Raw genomic sequence first — 20,777 nt, 5'->3', positions numbered from 1 at the left:
TGTCTGTTGTGAGGAGTCAGGTTTCAGGATAGAGGGAGTGCCAATGATCAACTGTGATCAACTCTTTCTTTCAATATTAGCTAAATCAAGACAGTCAGCTGTTGAATAAATCCTGATGTGACACATATCATTGTGCAATCAATCCCCCGGTAATTCATTCGAAACACTTGATACATTCTGTACAATAATAGAAAACCTTTCTGGTTGCTCATACATTGTACTTAAAATCTGCTATGTTACAAGCCTCAAGAACAATCTCCTGCTTCTATACCAGGCTCGTTTTGACGGCAGCTATAAATATCACAGCGCAGAAGAACACTCAATGAATGCTGGCGCAGGAGTGAAGCGTGTATTAGTTGTACCTGACAGGAGCCCCTCTCCCCAGCGCAGGGCGCAGCAGCACAGTGATGGTGCTCTCCGACTCACTCAGCGGAGAGGGGATGTCTTCATAGTCAAACACCGGGGCTGAGAAAAGGATTGGAATGGGAAAACCACAGAATTAAAGCAGAGTCAAAAAAGTTGAATCACAGTGGAAGAAAACCAGAATCTTAAGTATTTAACTTTTGCATTTCCTGGGAAAGAGCAAATATGTTTTGTTTAGATTTGAATTTTTAAAACGACATGTAGCTGCACTTTATCCACCCCTATATGAAAAAATACAGTGTGCTATCTCTATTCATTACTGCACATGTCCCCCGTGTACTGTAGTGTGTGGAGGCCTCCCACACAGTGCCATTGACTGATGATGACTAGAAACAGCAGCCAACTACAGAGAAAACAAGAGGCCCTTATAATATAATTAGGACAGATCTCAAAGCTGCACAACCTCAGTAAAGCTCTGGGGACAATGAGGTTGAGTGTTCCCATCTCTGTTTACTACAGGGAGTGAATTAAGTGGAGTATGTAGAGAAGTAAATGGCTATCCTGGTGCAACAGATAAGCTGAAACAAAAGAGGCTCTGGAATGGAAGTGGAAGTCTCTCTGCTTCTGAGGTGGGACATTAATGCTTGTTGTAAAAATTTTGCTTGTGTAACCTGTCATCTGAAAAACACAAGCTCACACTTGCACACAGCAACTGAGGTCTGTATTATACATAGCAGTGTCGAGGAGTGTTTCAGTGAGTGCATGTTAGGTGGTTAAATCCAACATGAATCATGAAAAGACTAATAGTGCGACATTTCACTTTCATGCCTGCTACCAAATCGGTGCAGGAGCTGGCTTCAGGCTGGGCTTTTCTGACAGTACAGCCAGGAGAGAGCATGTGATACTGTAGGTTGAATTGTATACTTTGACAGCTGTGAGCCCACATAGGCAACCTTCTAAACCAGATGGAACAGGTACAGAAAATAAGGAGGGATGGCAAACAGGCTGCATTATTTACAGTGCGGGGTCCCAACACTCAAAAAAATAAGCTAGAGGGTGTTAACATGTATATCATTTAGATGACAGTAATTTTTATTGATAGTTTTCAAATATTAACCATCACTTATATTACTAAAAGTCTATGTTTAGCATCAGTAATAGCATGAACCTAGCATCACAGGTCAGCAATAGCTTCTTAGCATGGTGTTATAAGTGTTATAAACTAAACAAAGTGCACATTTTAATTAGATATGTTTGGCACAAATGCAATCACTAATAAGCTAAAGGCTCTTCAGACTAAATGACAAAGTATGTCATCTGTGCATTCTGATCTGCCATTCTATGTTTGTGTTTTAAAATGTATTCATATCATCTACACAGAGCAGGTCCTACAGAGGAAAAAAGTGCACAAATTAATAAATCATGCTCTCCAAATCAAAACAATTTGTGAACAAAACATAATCTTAATTATTTTCTCAAATAAATAAATCGTGCGCACTACTTAGCAGAACATAACTTTAACAATTGCTGACATTTTATCATATTTTAAAGGGTTGTCAAACATAACAAAATGTTCAATAGGCAAACTGTTAAGAAACAAATCCTAACAAAACTGCATTAGAACCAACAAAAATTGTCCATGGCCTGACAACTTAAAACACACATCATAGCTGTACAAAGACAGATGTGATAAATGTAAAATTAATTTGAAGGAATGAATTTAATAGTTGTTGGTTTGTATGTATTTAAAGTACTGCAGTCTTAATCTGGACATACATCTTTGGACGTACTCAGAAGGATATTTGCCTTTGAAACATTATTGTCTTTCCCAAATTAAGACCCTGACAGTTTACCAAGAAGAGGAGTGTTACACTACTTCAGCCTTAGCTTCTTAGAAATAAAAGTCAAAATTCACATGACTACTGGATAATCTATCATAAACACAGGTTGTTATTGGCATTTAGTATAGCAGGCACTCGGGCTGCATCATGTTTGGAGCATTGCACTCTTCTTTATGCAACATCTAGACGTTTATGTGCTGAAATAAGGGAAAAGGAGGAAGTGATGTCTGCTGACCTGTTTGGGAAGCCCACTTTTTCACTTTTCACTGCTTTTTCAGCACAGATTCATCAGAAATTTCAACTCAAACATCACAATAGCATGTTATGCTTCATCAGAGTAAACATAACAAGTGAAACAGTCTGTAGATCCCCATTTGTAGAAAATAGTGTTTCACATTCCCCACAGTCACATTTTCCAGTTCAATCTCAAGCTCCATACCAGCAACCTTTTCACTCACAAACGCTGCTTCTCTAATTTCTGAGCCGCTGTGTCGTCTTTGAATGATAAACACAGACTCAGTTTGCGGTGATGTTGGCTGAACAAAGCTGTTTTCAGCCAAACCATTCAAGCTGAACATTTGTGTTCACTACGATTCGGGTCGGCATCAGACAAAGGCAATGCAGGAGTGAAAGCTCTTTGGCTGAAGGAAAATGAAGATGAGTTGTATAATCTACAAGTATATGTGTAATTTAATCAAAAGCTCTTCAAAAAGACGGAATTACAAATCATTACTTAGCCTCTGCTATAGTCTGGAAATGTTTTGAGTAGGAACGCATTTTTGTTGGGAAAAACAAGTTGTTTTTTTCTTTTCTTTGAAGTGGTGTTGTAACAATAACTGAAATCCACATTAACAATATACATTATCACACATACCATAAGTACAGTGTATCATTATTGAACTTTCCAAAAAAGCAGTCATTGACCTTACTCTACCCCAGCTCAGTCATAATGTATTCTCATGCCAACAACGACAGCAGTAGGCCTCACCAGAGATGTTGGTGGTGATCTCGGTGAGCGCCGTCTGGCCAAACCCCTTGGTAGTTCGGGCACGGACTGACACCAGGTAGGTGGTTCCAGGGTGCAGGCCAGAGAACATGTGGTAGGTCTCGTTCCTCAGTTTGGACACTGTACGGCGAGGACCAGGCACATTAATGCCTGGGTCTGACGACTCGATACTCTGGTAACTGATCTGGGAACAGGGAAAAGATGCCATTGGATTAAAATAAGATCCGATGGTCTATAACCACGCCAGTAGCTCTGTGAGGCTGTACTAAGGCCCAATAACGTTTTGAGATAACCGCTAACACCAGCCTGCTAACATGCTCACAATGACAAATTTAACTTGCTAATATCAGGTATAATGTTTACCATCTTAGTTAAGTGTGCTACAATGCTAACATTTGCTAAATAGCATTAAACACAAAGCCGAGGCTGATGATAATGTCATTAGTTTTGCAGGTATTTAGTTACAATTTAGAACTGATGTTGGTGCTAGAGGAAAAAACAGAGGATCAACAAAATTATTACAATTCATCCTGTGGAGGACATAATATCTGTATGAAACGTTTATGTAAATTGTGACACATTCAAAAAGGTAGACTTTTGGCTTTCACTCAGTATGTGTTCAAATTAGGTAACTAGTAAATATTCCCTATTATATATCATTCTTAGGCCAGAAATAATCTTACTAATTGTACTACACTGTGCTGTGTAAAACTGTAGAGAAGATGCAGTATCTGCGATAATCCACTTTAAGCAGCACAAAACTTATTATTCACACTACCTGAAAGATTGAATTTCGATGGTATTTTATTTAAAGATTCTCTCATGGGAAACACCTTTCAATTAATCTTAGGGCTACTGCAAAAAGATGTCATCTCTTTGCTCAGATCTAATAAATCTTATGCCACAGTTAGCCAATAATCAGACTCGAGCAGATTCTGTGTCATATTCTTCTTCTACAGCACTGTTGGCCTGATTTTACACAGTTTTCTGGATTAGTAGATAAAGTAAAAGCAGAGAAAAACAACAGGTACTGAAGATGACGAGTATGAATCAAGACCTGCTGGATGCTGGTATTTTGTTGCCATTTGATAAATGTGTTGAAGTCTGTAAATCAAAATTTGTAAAACTGCAGAAATCAACCAGGCTTGTTATAAATTTGCTCATTTGTCATTCTCGTGGCATATCCACAGACATTTTAATGTTAACACTTTACTTTCAGGGTGGCATGGTGGTTTGCCTTGGACAGACTTTAGCCTCCCGTTCCTCATAGTGGAAGTGTAGAACATGACCTATAGGGGACAAGATGATTGCTCTTGCCTTTACAGGATATAAACTGTCTTTGAATTATTTATAAATCTTTAAATGATGTACTTTATTTATTGTCTATTTTTCCTCCTTCTCCTCACAGGTTTTATAGGTTGTACAGGTGAGCCCAACTCCTTAATGTGATGTTGAAACAGTCCCCTTTTAAGTATTGTTCATTGGTACATTGTATATTGGCATGGCTGATATCATCAATCGATTTTAGCTTATCAAAGACATATGTAATACTGTGCCAATTTTATAGAAACACAAACATAGTGAAAATGCATGTTTTTTCCTCTCCTAACATGTCTTTTTCTTTATTACATTTCGGAATGGCCACACTGTATGTGCTGATAGCTTCTCCAGGTACACTTAGATTCCAAGATGGAGCCATGTAAGGTTGGACACATTCAGTACAACATGTGGTGATGACATATAAATTTTGGGTGACATATACCCTATATTTCATTTTAAAAAAGATTCACTAAACTACTACTACTAAAATTGTTCATGCAAATACCTGTGCATATTTCATGCAAAGAAACAAAGAGTTGCCTCATATTTGTCTTGTCATATACGTTTGCTGTGTGTTCAGACAGGATGCAGAAGTGAATTTTTGAGACAGAACAACTGCATACAAAGCCCATCAGAAAGACACAAGTGGCCACAAAGCAATTCAAACTGATGTGGAGATGTCCACACAGGTTCAAAATTTTTCCACTCATTCCTAGGCTTTGTGAAACCTCCCAGAGTTTCTGGTGAGTACTGAGGTTCAGTCAGAGGCCAAGCTGTCACACAAAAATACACACACACACTCCCATACATACAGTTGGTGTGTCTGTTGCTAGGTAGCTTAACATTACAGCTAATTATTATCATTATCCACATACAGCATACTGAGCTTGAGGATAACCAGCAATATCCATGCAGGGTTCAGTGGACTCCTCAAGTACAGGTGTTTTGTATGCACTCTTGTTACAAAAAAGGCAACTTCTGTTGCTGTGATATTGATGATTTAGAATTGTTTCAACCTAACATGAAGCTTTGTACTTACAAGCACAGTGTAATTTGTCAAGGCTGTGTGAGGGTCAATGGACACAGTCCCATATATGGTAACAAACAAACTGAAATATTGTTATCAGATCTTTGATTCTCATACATGGATATTGGTGTGGACCTCAAAAACCCATGTATTGCTCATGCTCAGTTGTACATCCAGAGCAGTAGTCGTTTGGAAGTTAGGGGCAAGGGCACTTCATCTGTATGCAGACCAAGATTACAGCATCACTCAATTCTCTGCCTGGTTCCTCAGCTTCTGCTTGTGAATGGAAACTAGTTTCTCTCGCCATCAGGCGACCATGTGTTAAGCCAGAGTGGGTCTTCACATCTACTTACAGAAAAAAGCTCCAAAACCCATGCTACAAAGGTCTATGCCTGATATGGGGCCATCAATAATTAATTAGAAACATTTAAAGTTGCCCCCTTGTGGAGGTATCTCTTAGGCAAATAAGTAATTAGAATGGTTGTCCCCCATGTAATTACAGCCTGAAGTCTGTGCCTCAGCTTCATTACCATATGAACATGTACAGTAAATCCTATGAACTGTGAAAAGTGGGTCCTCCCCACTCTAGTGGCTCAGGCTCATGTGTGTTACCAGCATTTGGGCAAGAAACAGGAAAAACAAGCCTGGGGAAAATTAAAGAGGGGGAGCAGTACAGTGTTTAAAGCATGCAGAGAGGACTGTTCCTTGACTTGAATCATTATACTGAAGGAGGATGAATATAATAGATATTGGCAAGGGGAAAATAACAGCCTACACCTGGAAAGGATTAGTGTGTGACGCAAAGGCAGCTGTATCGCTTTGGATTGTAGATTTCTTGCATGACTAACAAGGCATCCTACCTCGTACTGTGTGATGAGACCGTTGGGCTCAATGGGCTCCTCCCACTTGAGAAAGATCATGTCATCGAGTGGGGTGAAGGTCAGGGACTCTGGAGCGATGCCGCCAGGAACTACAGCGGGAGAGAAAAACAACCTCCTCTGAAACAAACACTTGGCTCCAGTCTCAAGTTAATGGAATCTTGTGCAGGCATGCCAGGGGGTAAAAACACCTCTGACAGAACGAGAAGGCACAGGGCCAAGAAGGGATGGAGGAGGACAAAAAAGAAGGAACAGAAGGGAGGTGATGAGAGGAAACTGTGGACCGGCTTGCTCCCAGCCCTCAGGATGAATTGAGATTCTGGCTTCTACTGTCTGATAACAGAGCACCGTGTCTTGGAGGATGACAGTCGATTTTTCTTCTTTAGCGCCTTACTGACAAAGAAACAGCAAAGTAATCCAACCTGTGAACTGCCTGAGTACCTCTCTGCATTTTTTGCCTTAATGAGATGCATCTTCTTAAAGGAGTATAGCTAGTTTTTGAGTGCCTGAAGCACAGGACAGTTAACTAAACTCTGAGAATAAATAAGTAAATAATCGTCCACAAGAGTCCCCATTTTATTGTTGGTGCTCTGGTGCTCTGTGGTATCGCTTGGTGATATTAGCCTTTTAGAATTAACATATCGCAAGATGAGAATGAAAAAGCTCTAACTCTGAGAGAAAAAAAACAATATGTAACTATGTCTGAAAAAAAGTTCAGCAAAACAGGCTTTGAAGTACCAGGGACTGCTCTCTGTGTTTCCATGGTAAGTAACTGAAGTTGGGATGGATAATGAGAGACTGGATTAAAACACAGGTGCTCACCTAAAATATTTCCAAAATAAACCTGGCTACATCTATTTTGAGTGAATTATATTTCTATTGTAAAATGTAGGTACTTTCAGGAAGATACAGGAAATGAAAGCTAAGGCAGAATAATGCTCTGAGCTAAGTGTTACATCTTATATAGATACAAAGCACAAATCGACCTTCTCTGTTAAAGAGGCAAAATGGTGAAATTCAGTGAGCACTTAGATGATTTGAGCGTTTCTCAAACAGATGTAATGCCAAAGGAAAAGGAACATTTAAAGATTAAATTATTACCATTATATAACACTGCACAGTGATTTCATGCGTCATAGAAATGATCATAATAATTAATTAAGAAATCAAATATTTGTTTACTACTTCTACTTACTTACTTCCTGTGTGATATGGGTGATGTGGATGGTGGTTTTTATTTTTATTCCTACTTCACCCCTGTTGTTCACCTTCATTTTCTCCTCCAGATTTGGCTGACGTGTTGATTTTTTTTTACAACCTGTAAGATCATCTGATCATCTGATCAGCCTTCGTCTTGCTGTTTCACATTGCAACAAATCACAATATTTTTCAATTTGTTATTTTATCATATTTCCTTTCATCTTATTTTTATTGTGTTGTATTGTATATAGAAACTTATATAGAAAAAATAATGCATGTGGTGGTTGAACATGACTTTATGTTGTTATTCCACTGCCTTAGTTCAAAAAATGAACTATCCGTGACCTTTTACTTCTAAAAAGGCACAGAATATTTGATACTGTAGGAGACAATATCAAACTTCTTTGGCCTGTCTCTTTGCATCTGAAGCTGAAGTTGAGGTTTGGCAAAGCACCCTAGAAGAAAATCCTGCTGTATCCATGAATCCCTGACAGCCAAATCTGCTTCCACCAAGCAGCAGAGACACCGTGTAAGCAAAGCACTACACTGGTGTTTGATTGTTGAGCCCAATAGGAAACAGGCAGGAGGAACTGTCACCGGCTGTGGCTCAATTACTGTAGTTGTGAGGGTGATGGCGGCTCTCCTTGTGACAGGGGGATTGGGGACTGTCAGGTTGTCAGACTGGCATTCAGTGGCTCAAAAGCAAAACTCTCCATTGGTGCTGACATTCAAAATATCAAGAGAAGTGGGGGAGAAAACAATCAGGCTTGTTTTTTTGGGTTTTTTTGACATTTGTGTCACATCCTGACCAGTCAAATCGAATGAATAAAATTAAAACACCATGATACATTCTGTATGTTACTCTATTTACGTGAACATATTCCCCTCTGCCAACAAGACAGCAACGTGTAGGTGTAGATAATTAAGTGTTTTTTTTCCATGTCTTCTCTACTGCTTGGTATTTTCAAGTGTTGCTGTAAAATGGAATGTAAAACAATATTACATTTCACTAAAATGCATTTTGAAGATGCAATAAAAAGCAGCCAGTTTCATGTCACAGCTGTCACTCCCTCACACTCTCTCCACTGGGTCAAAAATGTCCCTGAGTGGCATTCAATTACACCGAAAAGTCTTGCTTATTCTCCATAACAATAAGTGTTTGACCTTCTGTACTTCCACTCTCTGGGAATTTGCATTAGAATGTGCCTAATCTGCTGATGTACACAGGAAATTATTAATACAAAGATAAGCAAAATCATTTTACCATTTTGCTCCCGGCCACGGCCCGAGCTGATTATTGTTCCACTGGTCTCCATTTAAAAGGCTGATCTTCCATTTAGTTACGCTGATCCAGCTTATTTTGTGAGTCAATATTTGTGTTTTTTCGTTGGTACTGGATGACTAATGGCATGGATTTGTGTAAGCAGTGCACAATAATTATCTGAGCATGAAGGAGCGTGCATAGACAACTAGAAATTCAAAAAGTTTTAAGGACTGAGCTCAGTAACTATGACAATACAGAGCTTCAGTGCATACATAAAAAACATCCCTGCTCTGCATAATGATGTTGCAGTTGCATAGAAATAAAAAAAAAAATGCATGTCTTTTTCTAGCAGACCCCTGCATCTTTTTCTCCTGGTCTTCACCAAGTAAAATGAAACCTCCCACTCACTGTCTTCTTCAGTCTGGAAGGTGACCTCTCTGCTCTCCTTCTTTCCTTCAGGGTTGGCCAGAGCCAGTCGGACGTGGACTGAGCGGAAGGGTGGCAGGTCTCTCAAGGTGAAGTGAGAAGTGTTACGTTCCACGGACAGGCATTCTCTGACAGTGGCGTTGTTCCCTCCGCTGCCCCCTGTTGGCATCGAGTAGCGGTAGCACAAGGACAAGGAATAGGTGTGACAGCGGGTGAGGTTGTAGCCCAGGGGCTCCCACTGAAGGGCTAGCTGCCGTGGCTGGATCTCTGTAGCTGTCAGACCCCGCAAGGCACGCATGGGCTCTAGGAGGGACAGAACACAGAAATGATATCAATACGGTGCAAACACAGAGCTCATATTAACCAGCTTCTGTGAAGGATCACAGAAGACTGTGAGAAAGGGGCTCACTGATAGCACTTTGTTTCACAGTTCTTACTAAGTAAAGAAATGTCCATACTTATAACCAGAACTTCATTTGGACAAATTGGACAACTCTAGTCTACATTTAAAGTCTATGCAGATTTTTCAGAACTAATTCACAGCCAATACATCTGCTAATGTGGGTATTCTAACTTTATCTTTTTATATTTTATTGATTTTCTTTGATTTTATATATTGTGAAGAGTATAAGAGCATAAGCAATATTTAAATAAAAAGGAAAATTGGGTTTCTGAGCATAAATTTGTTAAAAAATGACACAATCTCTTGATAGCCATACTGGTTACTAATAATTACTGACATATTCCATTTGCTGATGAAGACCATAAGATGTGGTCAAAAGCTAATGACTAGTAACCTAGCAACTAGTTATTATTACTATTGTTATCGTTGATTTTATTTTATTGTTTTATTTATTTATTTGGACACCTGGGGATAGTGGAACAAATATGGAACAAGAAGTTGTCTTCTTTGGTATCACATCCTTTGGAGTCTTGCTTTTGATGACCTGACATATCTAAGTCCAGTTCTTTTAGTTCTGTTTTGGTCTCCACTTTATACTTTATACTTATTCAGAAGTGTTATTTTTTACTTGCTTTTAGAAGTGTGATCATCAGAAAGTGGACTCAGACTTTTGGAGACCTAATGTACATGAATTAAAACACCTATCAGCATGTCCTGTATTGAGTGCTTTTACATAAGGGGTCATTCGCAGGTCAAGAAATTCATAGACAGAGGCACCCTCATAGCCGAATGGTTAGGGCGCGTACCACATGCCTTAGTGCCTTGAGCAGCTGGTCCATGGATCGACTCCCGGTCTGCATGTCATTCCCCTACTCTCTCTCCCTGTTTCACTCTCTCCCTGTTTCCTGTCTCTCTTCACTGTCCTGTCCAAATAAAGGCCCCCCAATAATAATAATAATAATAATAATAATAATAATAATAATAATAATAATAATAAAGAAATTCATAGACTGGTTAATTGAAGATGAAGTAAGGGTGCTTGGGGTGATGTGAAGGACAGAGCATGAGATCAATAGGCAGATTGGTGTGGTCTGCATCTATGCATTGCACTGGTAGATGGGGATTTACCCATCGATTTACACTCCAAACATCTGCTTAAGTCATAAGCTTTGACTGAAAGAAAGAGTTCACAGATGCACACGGTGAAGACCAGTATCTTTTTCAGGGTACCACTTCCTCATTTTTTGGGGCAGCAAGGATTTCCACATATCCAAAAAGATTATGGAGTAGTCACTAAGTTACAATGAACAGTGCCTGCTGCGGACCTCTAATCAGGACGCTTCCCTGTGGAGATAACCTAGGAATTGTTGCTAGTAAGAAGGAATATATATTATAGTTTGTGATTTATGCTGACAAGTGTATTTTTACCTAGAAATCTTACCCCATACAGCTTAAAAGAGATGGGGAAAAGCAGACAGCAATAGTTGCAGCTGACTTTCCAAACTTACACTTCGAGGTTAGAGAGGGGTGAAACAAAGAAAAAAAACTGCTGGAGGATGTAGCATACAATGTAGCATTCTACATTTCCTATTATCTTAACATGAATGAATGAGGTTCATGAGACCAGTGGCCCAGGCAGAGAACCACATGTGAGTGGACGATGCCTAATTACTGCTGTCATGTGTGAACGTTGTGATTGCAAATGGCCATGCCCCTGTCATGCAAAATGTCCAGTTTCAAGCACACAGAGGGTTATTTCTGTCCTGTGGCCTGGCCTGGATCTCCAAGTGTACTGCTGAGACATCAGATAAACCAAGAGGAGGGCAATGGAATGGCAGTGTAGAGCTCAAACTGCTGGGGGGGGGTGCTGGACCGAGGAAGCAATAGCTATAGCCCTGCTGCATCACTAAACATAGATCAGAGCTGCTACGTAAATTAACTAAGCAATGTCATGGAGGAGACATCAGCTCTGAGGGGACAGAGATGAGACGGAGAAGGAAATGTCTCAAGACTCCTTGCTGATTTGAAAGATGTTTGTTCTGCCCAAAAGGGTGAGACAGGCAGAGTTTGGTTGAAGTATGTTACTAAATTGCGATAACAATACATACTAACACCTTCCCAGGGGACTGGAATGAATCAATCATACAGTAAAATTTAATTTTCATGTCAAGAGGTGCATGAGAATAAGTGGCTTGGCATCCAATTTTTTAACAATATTCATAATCCAGCTAAAACCAGGTCTGCCACCAGAGGCTCACTGACTGAATGTTCAGTTTCTGCACCAAACACCATTACTCATCATTACAGCAGCACCGCAGCAGGCTCTGTCCTGTCCTCTCTACCCTCCAGTCCTCCACCAGTCCTGCCCCAAACTGACATTCAGCTTGATTAGCCTAATCAGAAGGATTAGCCAGAGGCAGAGGGAGTGAAGAAGGGATAGGGAAGCCGGACAAGAGATGAGCAAGGGAAGAGGAAAAGATGAATGAGGGAGAGTCCCTATGGGTCTGCGCATTTCATCTCATCCTCCTCATCTTTAACAGCTGCCTCAGTGAGCTGCCACTGAGGCCTGTCCCTCCCGCCAGGAGCTATGTTGGAATTATGATGGACTATCAGCACACACCCTCATACTTACCATTGAAACCACAAGGGGTTTTGACTGCTGACACATGTACTTCAGAATGAATTTCTGCAGGTATCAATATATTGAAATTTCACTTGTAAGATATAAATTATGTTGAAGGAATGTGAGTCGTAAAATGCTGTCACTGCTCCCAAAATTACTTATCTGCAAAGTCGCGCACAACTTCACATTTTAAAGAATGCAGATGTAGTTACGTGAGTGTGACTCCAGGATTGGCTAAATACTTCCAGCAGCACCAACAGCAACTTTAACGGTATTTCCAGTTTTTCATAACTAGTCTTATGCTTGGATCTTTGGTCATAATTATCATCAGTTATTATTATCAGTGACATTGCCGCAGCAAAGTCCAACTAGGCAAGAAACACAGCCAGTCAGACAATCAGAATGCTTGTGAACAAACCAACAGGAATGACAGCCAAGACTCAAAAAAACAAGGCCAGAGTATCAATAAACTGGAAAAATCATTTACAGCCACTATGTGAAGGATTTGAAAATCTATGACTTTGGCTCCCCACTCTGATAGTATCAAACCAGAATTACAGTTGACATCCATCTGTCTGTCCAGCAGAAATTTTGTTATAATTAACACATGATTTCTTGAGTTATGGCCAAGAACGTGGTGTTTTGTGAGGTCCAGGTGACCTAGACCTTTGACCACCAAAATCCTAACATAATCAGTCCATCCTTGAGTCCAAGTGAACTTTGCGCCAAATTTGAAGAAATTTCTTTAAGGCATTCCTGAGATATTCATGAGAATGGGGTGGACAGACAAATGGAGGAAAGTAAGGAAGAACGTATAGACAATTCAATACTCTTCTGAAGTATTTGTGACATAAAACATTTTGTCAAAACACATCTAATGTCTTTCCAATGTGTTCCTGGATGACTGCACCAAAAGATGAAGCAAAAAGCCTGCTGTCATTGACTTTTTTGTGTGCCTCTAGTCTTTGCAGTTTCACTTCAAAATTCTCATGCTGGAAAAGAGAGTATTTAACAAACATTTCACAATGAAGCTTTCAGATGACTGGATTGATATACATGCTACTACTTTTCAGCAGGATTGTCTCTTTCACCTAATTATACCAACTGAAAAAGATGTTTTAATCACATAGCTTCCAGATGGAGGACAGGAAGCATTAATGTTACAGTACTTGAATGGCACATCCACATTCATGCCAAGTTTGCCTATTTGTAGCCACAAATAGGAAGCACGAACACTGGGGAAAAAAGGCAAATGGACACATAATTCGTTTAGCATCTGAACAGGGCCTGTGTGGCTGGCCACCCTCGATAATGGCACCGATGGGAGTGAAATCCTCCGCACCAGTAAGTATGAAATGTCACACTCAACAACTGTCCAAAAAGAGGAGTCTCTCTGTTAAAAGAAATGGCTCTCTGTGACACATTAGGAAGACAAATTCATCCAGAGTTTTATGTCACAGGGCCTCTTCTGTCTGCTGCTTTCTCCCCAGGGATAAAGCTTCAGATCTGAGCAATGGGAGTAGACAGGAGGTGGGCATGAGGAAGGCACTGACAAGAGTGGATCAAAGAGTGTGGCAGGTGACAGGGGCGTCATGCTGTCTACTTGACAGAGCAGCAGGGTGCCATTTCAACCAGATGAGTAGCACCGTGGCTAAAACACAGATGAGAGGTTGTGAGAAGACTCTGCCCTCTGCTTGCATGTCATTAGAAAATGAGAAAGTTAATAATATACAAGCTCATGAATTACACTTTCTTCTACAGCCAGCTTCAGACCAGTCATTAACCCCCAGGTGTGGTGCTGCTGCGAATCTTCACACATTATCTGTTGTTTGTCACAGGATTTTCCACATTCTCATCTTGCATATAAATGACTGCAGATGAAAGCATACCTCAATTCTTCATATAAATATGTGGGTTTATTAGGAGTGAGCCCAGGATAAACAGAAACCATCAGACACCTTCCGTGCTGCGATGACAACAAACACACCTTTTGTTCTCAGTTAGCTGTAGGCAAACTACAAGTTGTTAAGTGACGCTTCAAAATAGTTTGATGCAGCTCCCAGCTGCAGCTCAGAACTCTGATGAATCTTGGAGCATCAGAGCAGGAACAGACTATGAAAACAGTGATTTCTGTATCTGTGAACTGCAGGAGTAACCAGATGGTCTTATGTTTACTGTTTTCTGCTGATGCTTTAAGTCTTCTGTTTGCTCGCTATATGCACTAGTGGTGTCACAGTAACTCATCAAAAGTCATGTCTAATTACACTTTCTATTTAGGGCAAAGACACATCCTCTGACATTTTAATATGAGTCGTGTGTGATTTATTGAAAAAATTCAGCCGGTCAGCAATAATACAAAAAAATTATTTAGCATAAAAAAAATAAATCTACAGACTAATCAATCATTTAACTATTAATAAATAATACATTTTTTAACTTTTGAGCAGTTGTTTTACTCAGTTTTTACTCTTTGTATTCCGTTATTGATGGAGTTTTGGCATTGTTGCTGTGACTTAACAAGACCTGCCATACATCATTATATTTAGGAAGAGCTGGGCTACTCAGAAATGCTGTCCAAAAATAAAATTGTTGGCTTCAAAATATTAGCTTCTTCCTCTCCTTCCTTTTTCACTAGACTGTAAACTGAAGGAAAAAAGAGTCTCACTCTCTGATGTTTATACCAACAAATGAGATTATTTCTGGTGCCAGAGCAGCTCTGTCTCTTGTTTGCAACTGAAGCTCCACTTTGCTTCATTGCCATAAATTTTACTTAGAATTTTGGCAGATGATACGATGCTTGATCTGACTCACCTGCACACTTTGTCCTGCTGATCAGAGGGGGTCCAGGTGCTCCGGTGCCCCCCTCCCCAGGCCGGGTGAGCAGGACACTGATGCGGTACTCTGTGTCTGGCTCCAAATGCCAAACCTTATAGGTAAGTGAGCCCACACCGTGAGTCTCTGTCCACGTGGACTGGCTGGCCCGGTACTGGATTTCCCGTCGAATGACTGGTCCATCCCCTACGATGGAGTTAGTGTTGAGCTGGATGATCAGATAGGTAGGGCCTGCCCGCAGGAGCTGAGGGGGTGCAATCGGCGTTGGGGGCACTGCAAAGAACATCATGTCATTAAATAGCTAAATGTATAATCCTATTAGAATAAAGTTTTTGGAACTGTTTAGTTAAGTAATTACACTTAGAAACAACAGAGAACTATAGATGAAAATAAGTCCTTGAACTGATGAATAACAATATATTCAAATATTGCCATTTTCAGCAGAAAACAACCACATCATGAGAGCAAAGGAGAAGTCAAGGATTTCTGTCATGGATTGTCTCATTTTTGTTTTATAGTTTCAATAACATTATTTCTGCTCTGCTAGAGCATTGAGTCATAAAAATCTTTTAATCACATCAGGACTATGAGAGAGTGAGTGAGAGAGAGAGAGAGAGAGAGAGAGAGAGAGGAGAGAGAGAGAGACTCTTGAATGCTGCAGATTCTTAATATTCACCTTAATGACACTGAGTAAGAGCTTATTTGCATGAATAATTGCGCATCTAATTCTTTCCTCTCTGCACATAAAAAACTCGGCCTTGGTGGACAATACAACCCTTATCAAGAAGGCAAACATCAAATTAATTCATCAAATAGTGTGTGCGTGTAAGGACAGACAGAGGCTTGTTGACTGATGCAGTACACAGTGATTACACCTGAGTGTTTTATGATTATGATTTTATGTGATTTATTGAAACATGAATACAGAGATGCTGAGAGTGCTTGTATATTTTTACTTTTTAAAATAGACTTGGTTGTGAACCATCAGTGTTTGCACATTAAGTATGGAGCTCTAGCTAAGAACAAAGAGTGGAGGAAGGTGATAAATGCATACTAATACCACCACTAATAAATAAAACTTGTCTTTTTTGTTTAACCCATACAAAGAGAGAAAGATAAGAACAACGAAAATTTGTTTCATGCTCAAACTCTGTATTTCTGTGCAGCATCTTCAGCTGCAACGCCACAACTCTTTTGCCACTTTTTCTTTTTCTAATAAGCATATTTTCCTAAATGTTGAGCTAGTTCTTTGGCTTAAATGTGTACTAAACTGTTCATGTTCCTTAATGTAGCTCACCTCTGACAATGAGTTCTCCGAAGTTGGAGACGGCAGCACCTCTGGGGGACAGGGTGATGCAGCGGTAGAGGTCCTGCTCCCCACGTTGTGCCTCCACCTGGAAAGTTGCCATCAGCCGCTTGTGGCTCAGCCGTGACAGCAAAGGCATGTCCAGCACCACACCGTTCCTCCGCTGACAACCAGACAAAGACCAGAGAGAGAGAAATCAGCTGCAAGCACACCGACCCATCCATAGAGTTACCTGAAGTCTATTCAAGTGATTAAAAATGGGCGACAGGCTGAGAGGCAGACAGGAAGACAAAGGAGGCTTGGAATTAGCTACATGGGAGGGCAAGATAATAAGTATGTGATAAATGTCACTGATAACAACAGTGTTTTTGCTCGCAAAAGCAAGTGACACAGGCCCCTGGGGTTGTTGTTTCCAGCACAGGGGCTCGAGCTGACATCTCCTCATCTCTTGCCATGCTAATGTGTCAGTGCTTCAGGCACAGTGGCAATTGGCTCAACCAGTGGAACAGGAAATCAGAAGACAACACTCACAATGAGCTGTTCCAGGTGCAAGCTGCAATATATGCAGCTCTCTCAGAGAATAAGCAGATTATTATGTAAGCTGTCGCCTGCTCACGCTTTTCACAAGTAAGTGGGTTTGACATCCGCATGTCTGAATTGGTTTAGGAGGATAGGGGAAAAAAATGCAATGCTGTTAGAAAATATGAAATTAGATGTACAGTGGTTGGGTACTACCGCCTAAAGCTACAGATTACACCTCATTTTACCTTGAACTCTGGTATCAATTTAATCTGTCTCCTCTTTCCTATAACCTCCAAAGAGTTTTGAATTTGTTTCCTGCTCTTCTTGTTTTCAACTCTTCTTTGTGTTTTGGTTTGAAGTGACTCTTCAGAGTAGAGCACGCACGTTTTAGATTTTTACATCGACTTTAAAGTCCACCAGCAGGCTTTAAAGCAAATAAATGCTCCCCTTTGCTAAGCCTGCTGCTGTTCTTGTCTGGCAGCAAGCCCTGCATCATACTGTAATTAAGAGTTGGTGCAATAACTAATCCAGGTTTGGACTCGGAACATGTTGATGTTAAAGATCTAAATAGCATCTGAGACAGCCGTCTGTAATTTGGGCCAGAGGACAGCAGAGGAAATATGATGCTAATTGATTAAGAAACATTATGCTAACAATTTATTTCTACTACCTAAATAGAATAAAGAGTGTAGGAGAGCAGCTTCAGACTGGCCCAGAGAGGACCTCCACAGCACCAGGGAGATCAAAGAGAAGGCTGCAATTAGCAGACTCAGTGTTGGTGATCAAACAGGCCCCAAACAACAAATGGAGGAACAGAAGGCAGTAATGGTTTGTGATATATCTCTATTTTCTGCTGTTACCAAGTTTTTTTTTTCTTAATGAGAAATGGAGGGAGGAGTTGAAGTGAGAGTTGACTTAGGCAGAGAAGTTCACTGTGGTATACAGTCAAATTATAAAAGACAAGCCGCATATTGTTTGTTTGCATCTTTCTACAGTATGTGGGTGTGTGTGTAGATCCGTCAACAAATTTGCAAACTGTGGAACTGATAAAAAAAAATGTCTCTTTCACATGCCGATGATCTTCAAAGGCTTCAATTGAGAAAAGAGAGAAAGGGGTGTGAAATAAAATCAGGCAGAAACACAAGGGATGGATCACCAAGTATACTGAGATCTCATTTGCAAAGCGCCTTCTCCCTGCTGCCATCATTTCAAAAGCACTTAGATGTGCGGGCTTCAAGGCCAGAGGAAGAGTGGAGGCATTCAGGGATGGATTTTTGAAGACTAATATTAGCTCATATTCAAACTAGGAAAATTGAAACTATTTTCAGTTGCTGCATGAGAGAAATGACTTTAGGGGCTTTAGTAAACTAAATGCCATCACAATCAAAAAGCTACAAAAGCAGAGGCGCAAACTTAATAATCTTCCAAACCCTCAAATGACTCATTTCCCCGCAACAACACAACCATTAAAAGACAAACTCTGAGTCACAAACTCACTGCATTATTTAACAATATCAAATTACTATTACTGGTATTATGCTGACACCTAAGATAATGGATCCCATTTCCTTTAATAGCTACTATGCAGTTAATCACAAGGTCAGATGAGGTGATTCAATTTTTGGATATTAACAGAGATTTAGTGTTGCAATTCCATAAATTTAAATTGTGGGAGGAAGATTTTAAAATATAATGAACAAAATTGACGCAGCAGAAGTTGAGATATCCTGATGTGTAGTCTCTTATATGGGTCTAGCTCCACAACAGTGTCCTACATCCTACATTTCCCGTAGAGCAACACACTAAAATTTTTTCTTTAAATCTTTAATTCCTGGCTTTTAAATAAAAAAAAAAAATGTAGTGTCCACACCCAAGATATGAAAGATATGTCACTTCAATGATTATTTCAGACTTGACAAAACTCTGAGTCTCCAGCCAGGTTTCCATCCAAATGTAGCTCACATTTTAACCACATTTCTGCTAAATCCATCCAATACTGTAAAATATTAAATGATTGCACTCACATTTTTTTATGCAGAAATTGAAAATGCCATACAAAAAAATTAAAAATACACTCATGTTAAATTAAAGACATTAAACAACTGTTTCACAGACTGAGTAGTCCTCTTCATGACCATGTTGAAGTGTAAAAAAGGTTGTATGTCCCTTTAAATGTTGACAGAATGTGTAGAGTTCCATTGCTGAGGATACCCCATTTATCATCTGGAGCATCTTGTGACATCCAGACATAATGACTGAAAGTTTCTATGGGCTGTTCCATGATGTCGATCCACAGCTACAGGCGTGTTGCCAGTGATATCACGTGGAATGTTAAGGTCTGTCCCCGACACCTCCTTTCCCAATCACCTCTTTACATCACGAAAGTAATGAAAGACAGCAAACCATTATTGGTCAGGGTCTAGCTTGTAACCTGCCATGTCTGTCAGCCAAGTCAAGCCAAGATTTTCTGACTCTGGTCAGAATCCTTCATCTGAAACAGCAACCAAAATGAAAAGGCAAAAATATTGTATAGTCTGACCCTGGCATTACAGTCCTCAGTATCCTAGAACTCACGGTGGTGCAGTTCATTTCAGTGGTGTGTGTGTGTGTGTGTGTGTGTGTGTGTGTGTGTGTGTGTGTGTGTGTGTCTTATAAACTCAGGCAATATGAAAATATCATATTCACTTTTTTAAAAAGGTTTGTTGTGCTCAGGAAGCTCAGGTGTATTGAACCTGCCACTACACAATTAAAATAATGAAAGGCTGGCATGAACTCCAGCTTTTTTGACCTTGCTAGCAGCTTGGACATCATGTTTAAATAGAACACTGAGGACAGCAGGAGCAACAAGAAGAAAAAGTTTTATGATGGTTTAACTTTTTCAACTCTGCACTGCAGCTAGCTGTGTGACCATGGCAACCATGAAAACTACAGCAAAGGAAACAACACAGAAGTTGATTTTAAGAGTAGCTTATCAAAACGACACACCTCTTTATTTGCATGGAACAAATCAATGAAAAGAAACAGTACTGAATCAACATCAACATCAAGTCTGATTATCCAGTCTAGTACAAAAAACAACACTTATCATAATATTAACTGTGTCATACTGCTAACCAGTCCCTCTATTTTAAGCTACAACCCCCTCTATTTTGCTGTGTAATAAGATTATCGTAGTTACAGACTGGTAGGACTGGAGGTAGCTGGGTGCCATGGCAGTCAGCGTTCGCACCCTGCTGATGGTGATTCAAAATGTAGAGCAGTTAAGTTGCCGAGTGCCACCACTCGCTGTCTGACAGCAGATTTAGTCTGTGTTACGCAAAAGAGATTGTGTCAAGATTATCACCCAACAGACTGAAATTTCCACTCAACTCCATCTCTGATTTTGGGGGGTGGAAAGGCTTGAATTTAATCTCTGCAACAGCCAAGTGTCATTGAGCATGACATAGAACATGTAAAAATGTGGTCATGTTGAAGGTAAGATCACAGTGTAACCAATTCTGACAAACCTGGTTATGGTGACTGTCCCCTCCCTAAGACAGATCATCAAAGCATGTGCTCACTCAAAGTGTGCCTGACATTTTGTTGTGTCCAAAAGCAGTGCAGAGAAAAGCACTTGCTAATGCAATTACTACTGGGACCTTTTCGTCTTTGACCTGTATTAAAATGCATCAGTGCTTAGTCAAAGAGGATGGTCACTGGTTACTGAATGCTTTTCAGGCTTATGCGGTGGACACATTACCTGCATACCGGAATATTCTCTTAACTG

General features: G+C 40.1%; 1 protein-coding gene across 1 annotated transcript in view; it reads right to left on the bottom strand.

Annotated features, from left to right (window-relative positions):
* Positions 1-20,777, bottom strand: part of ptprua (protein tyrosine phosphatase receptor type Ua) — a 172,129-nt gene that overhangs the window by 47,179 nt on the left and 104,173 nt on the right. Inside the window, 6 exon segments of the mRNA XM_051078931.1 lie at positions 363-465; positions 3,193-3,394; positions 6,418-6,527; positions 9,308-9,628; positions 15,163-15,456; positions 16,481-16,652. Of these exon segments, the coding sequence (XP_050934888.1) occupies positions 363-465; positions 3,193-3,394; positions 6,418-6,527; positions 9,308-9,628; positions 15,163-15,456; positions 16,481-16,652 (1,202 nt within the window).

This window comes from Lates calcarifer, linkage group LG3 (genome assembly GCF_001640805.2).
Source record: "Lates calcarifer isolate ASB-BC8 linkage group LG3, TLL_Latcal_v3, whole genome shotgun sequence".
Lineage (NCBI taxonomy): Eukaryota > Metazoa > Chordata > Actinopteri > Centropomidae > Lates > Lates calcarifer.
Note: the sequence above shows the minus strand (reverse complement) of the source record. Positions and strands in the feature narration are given on the sequence as shown.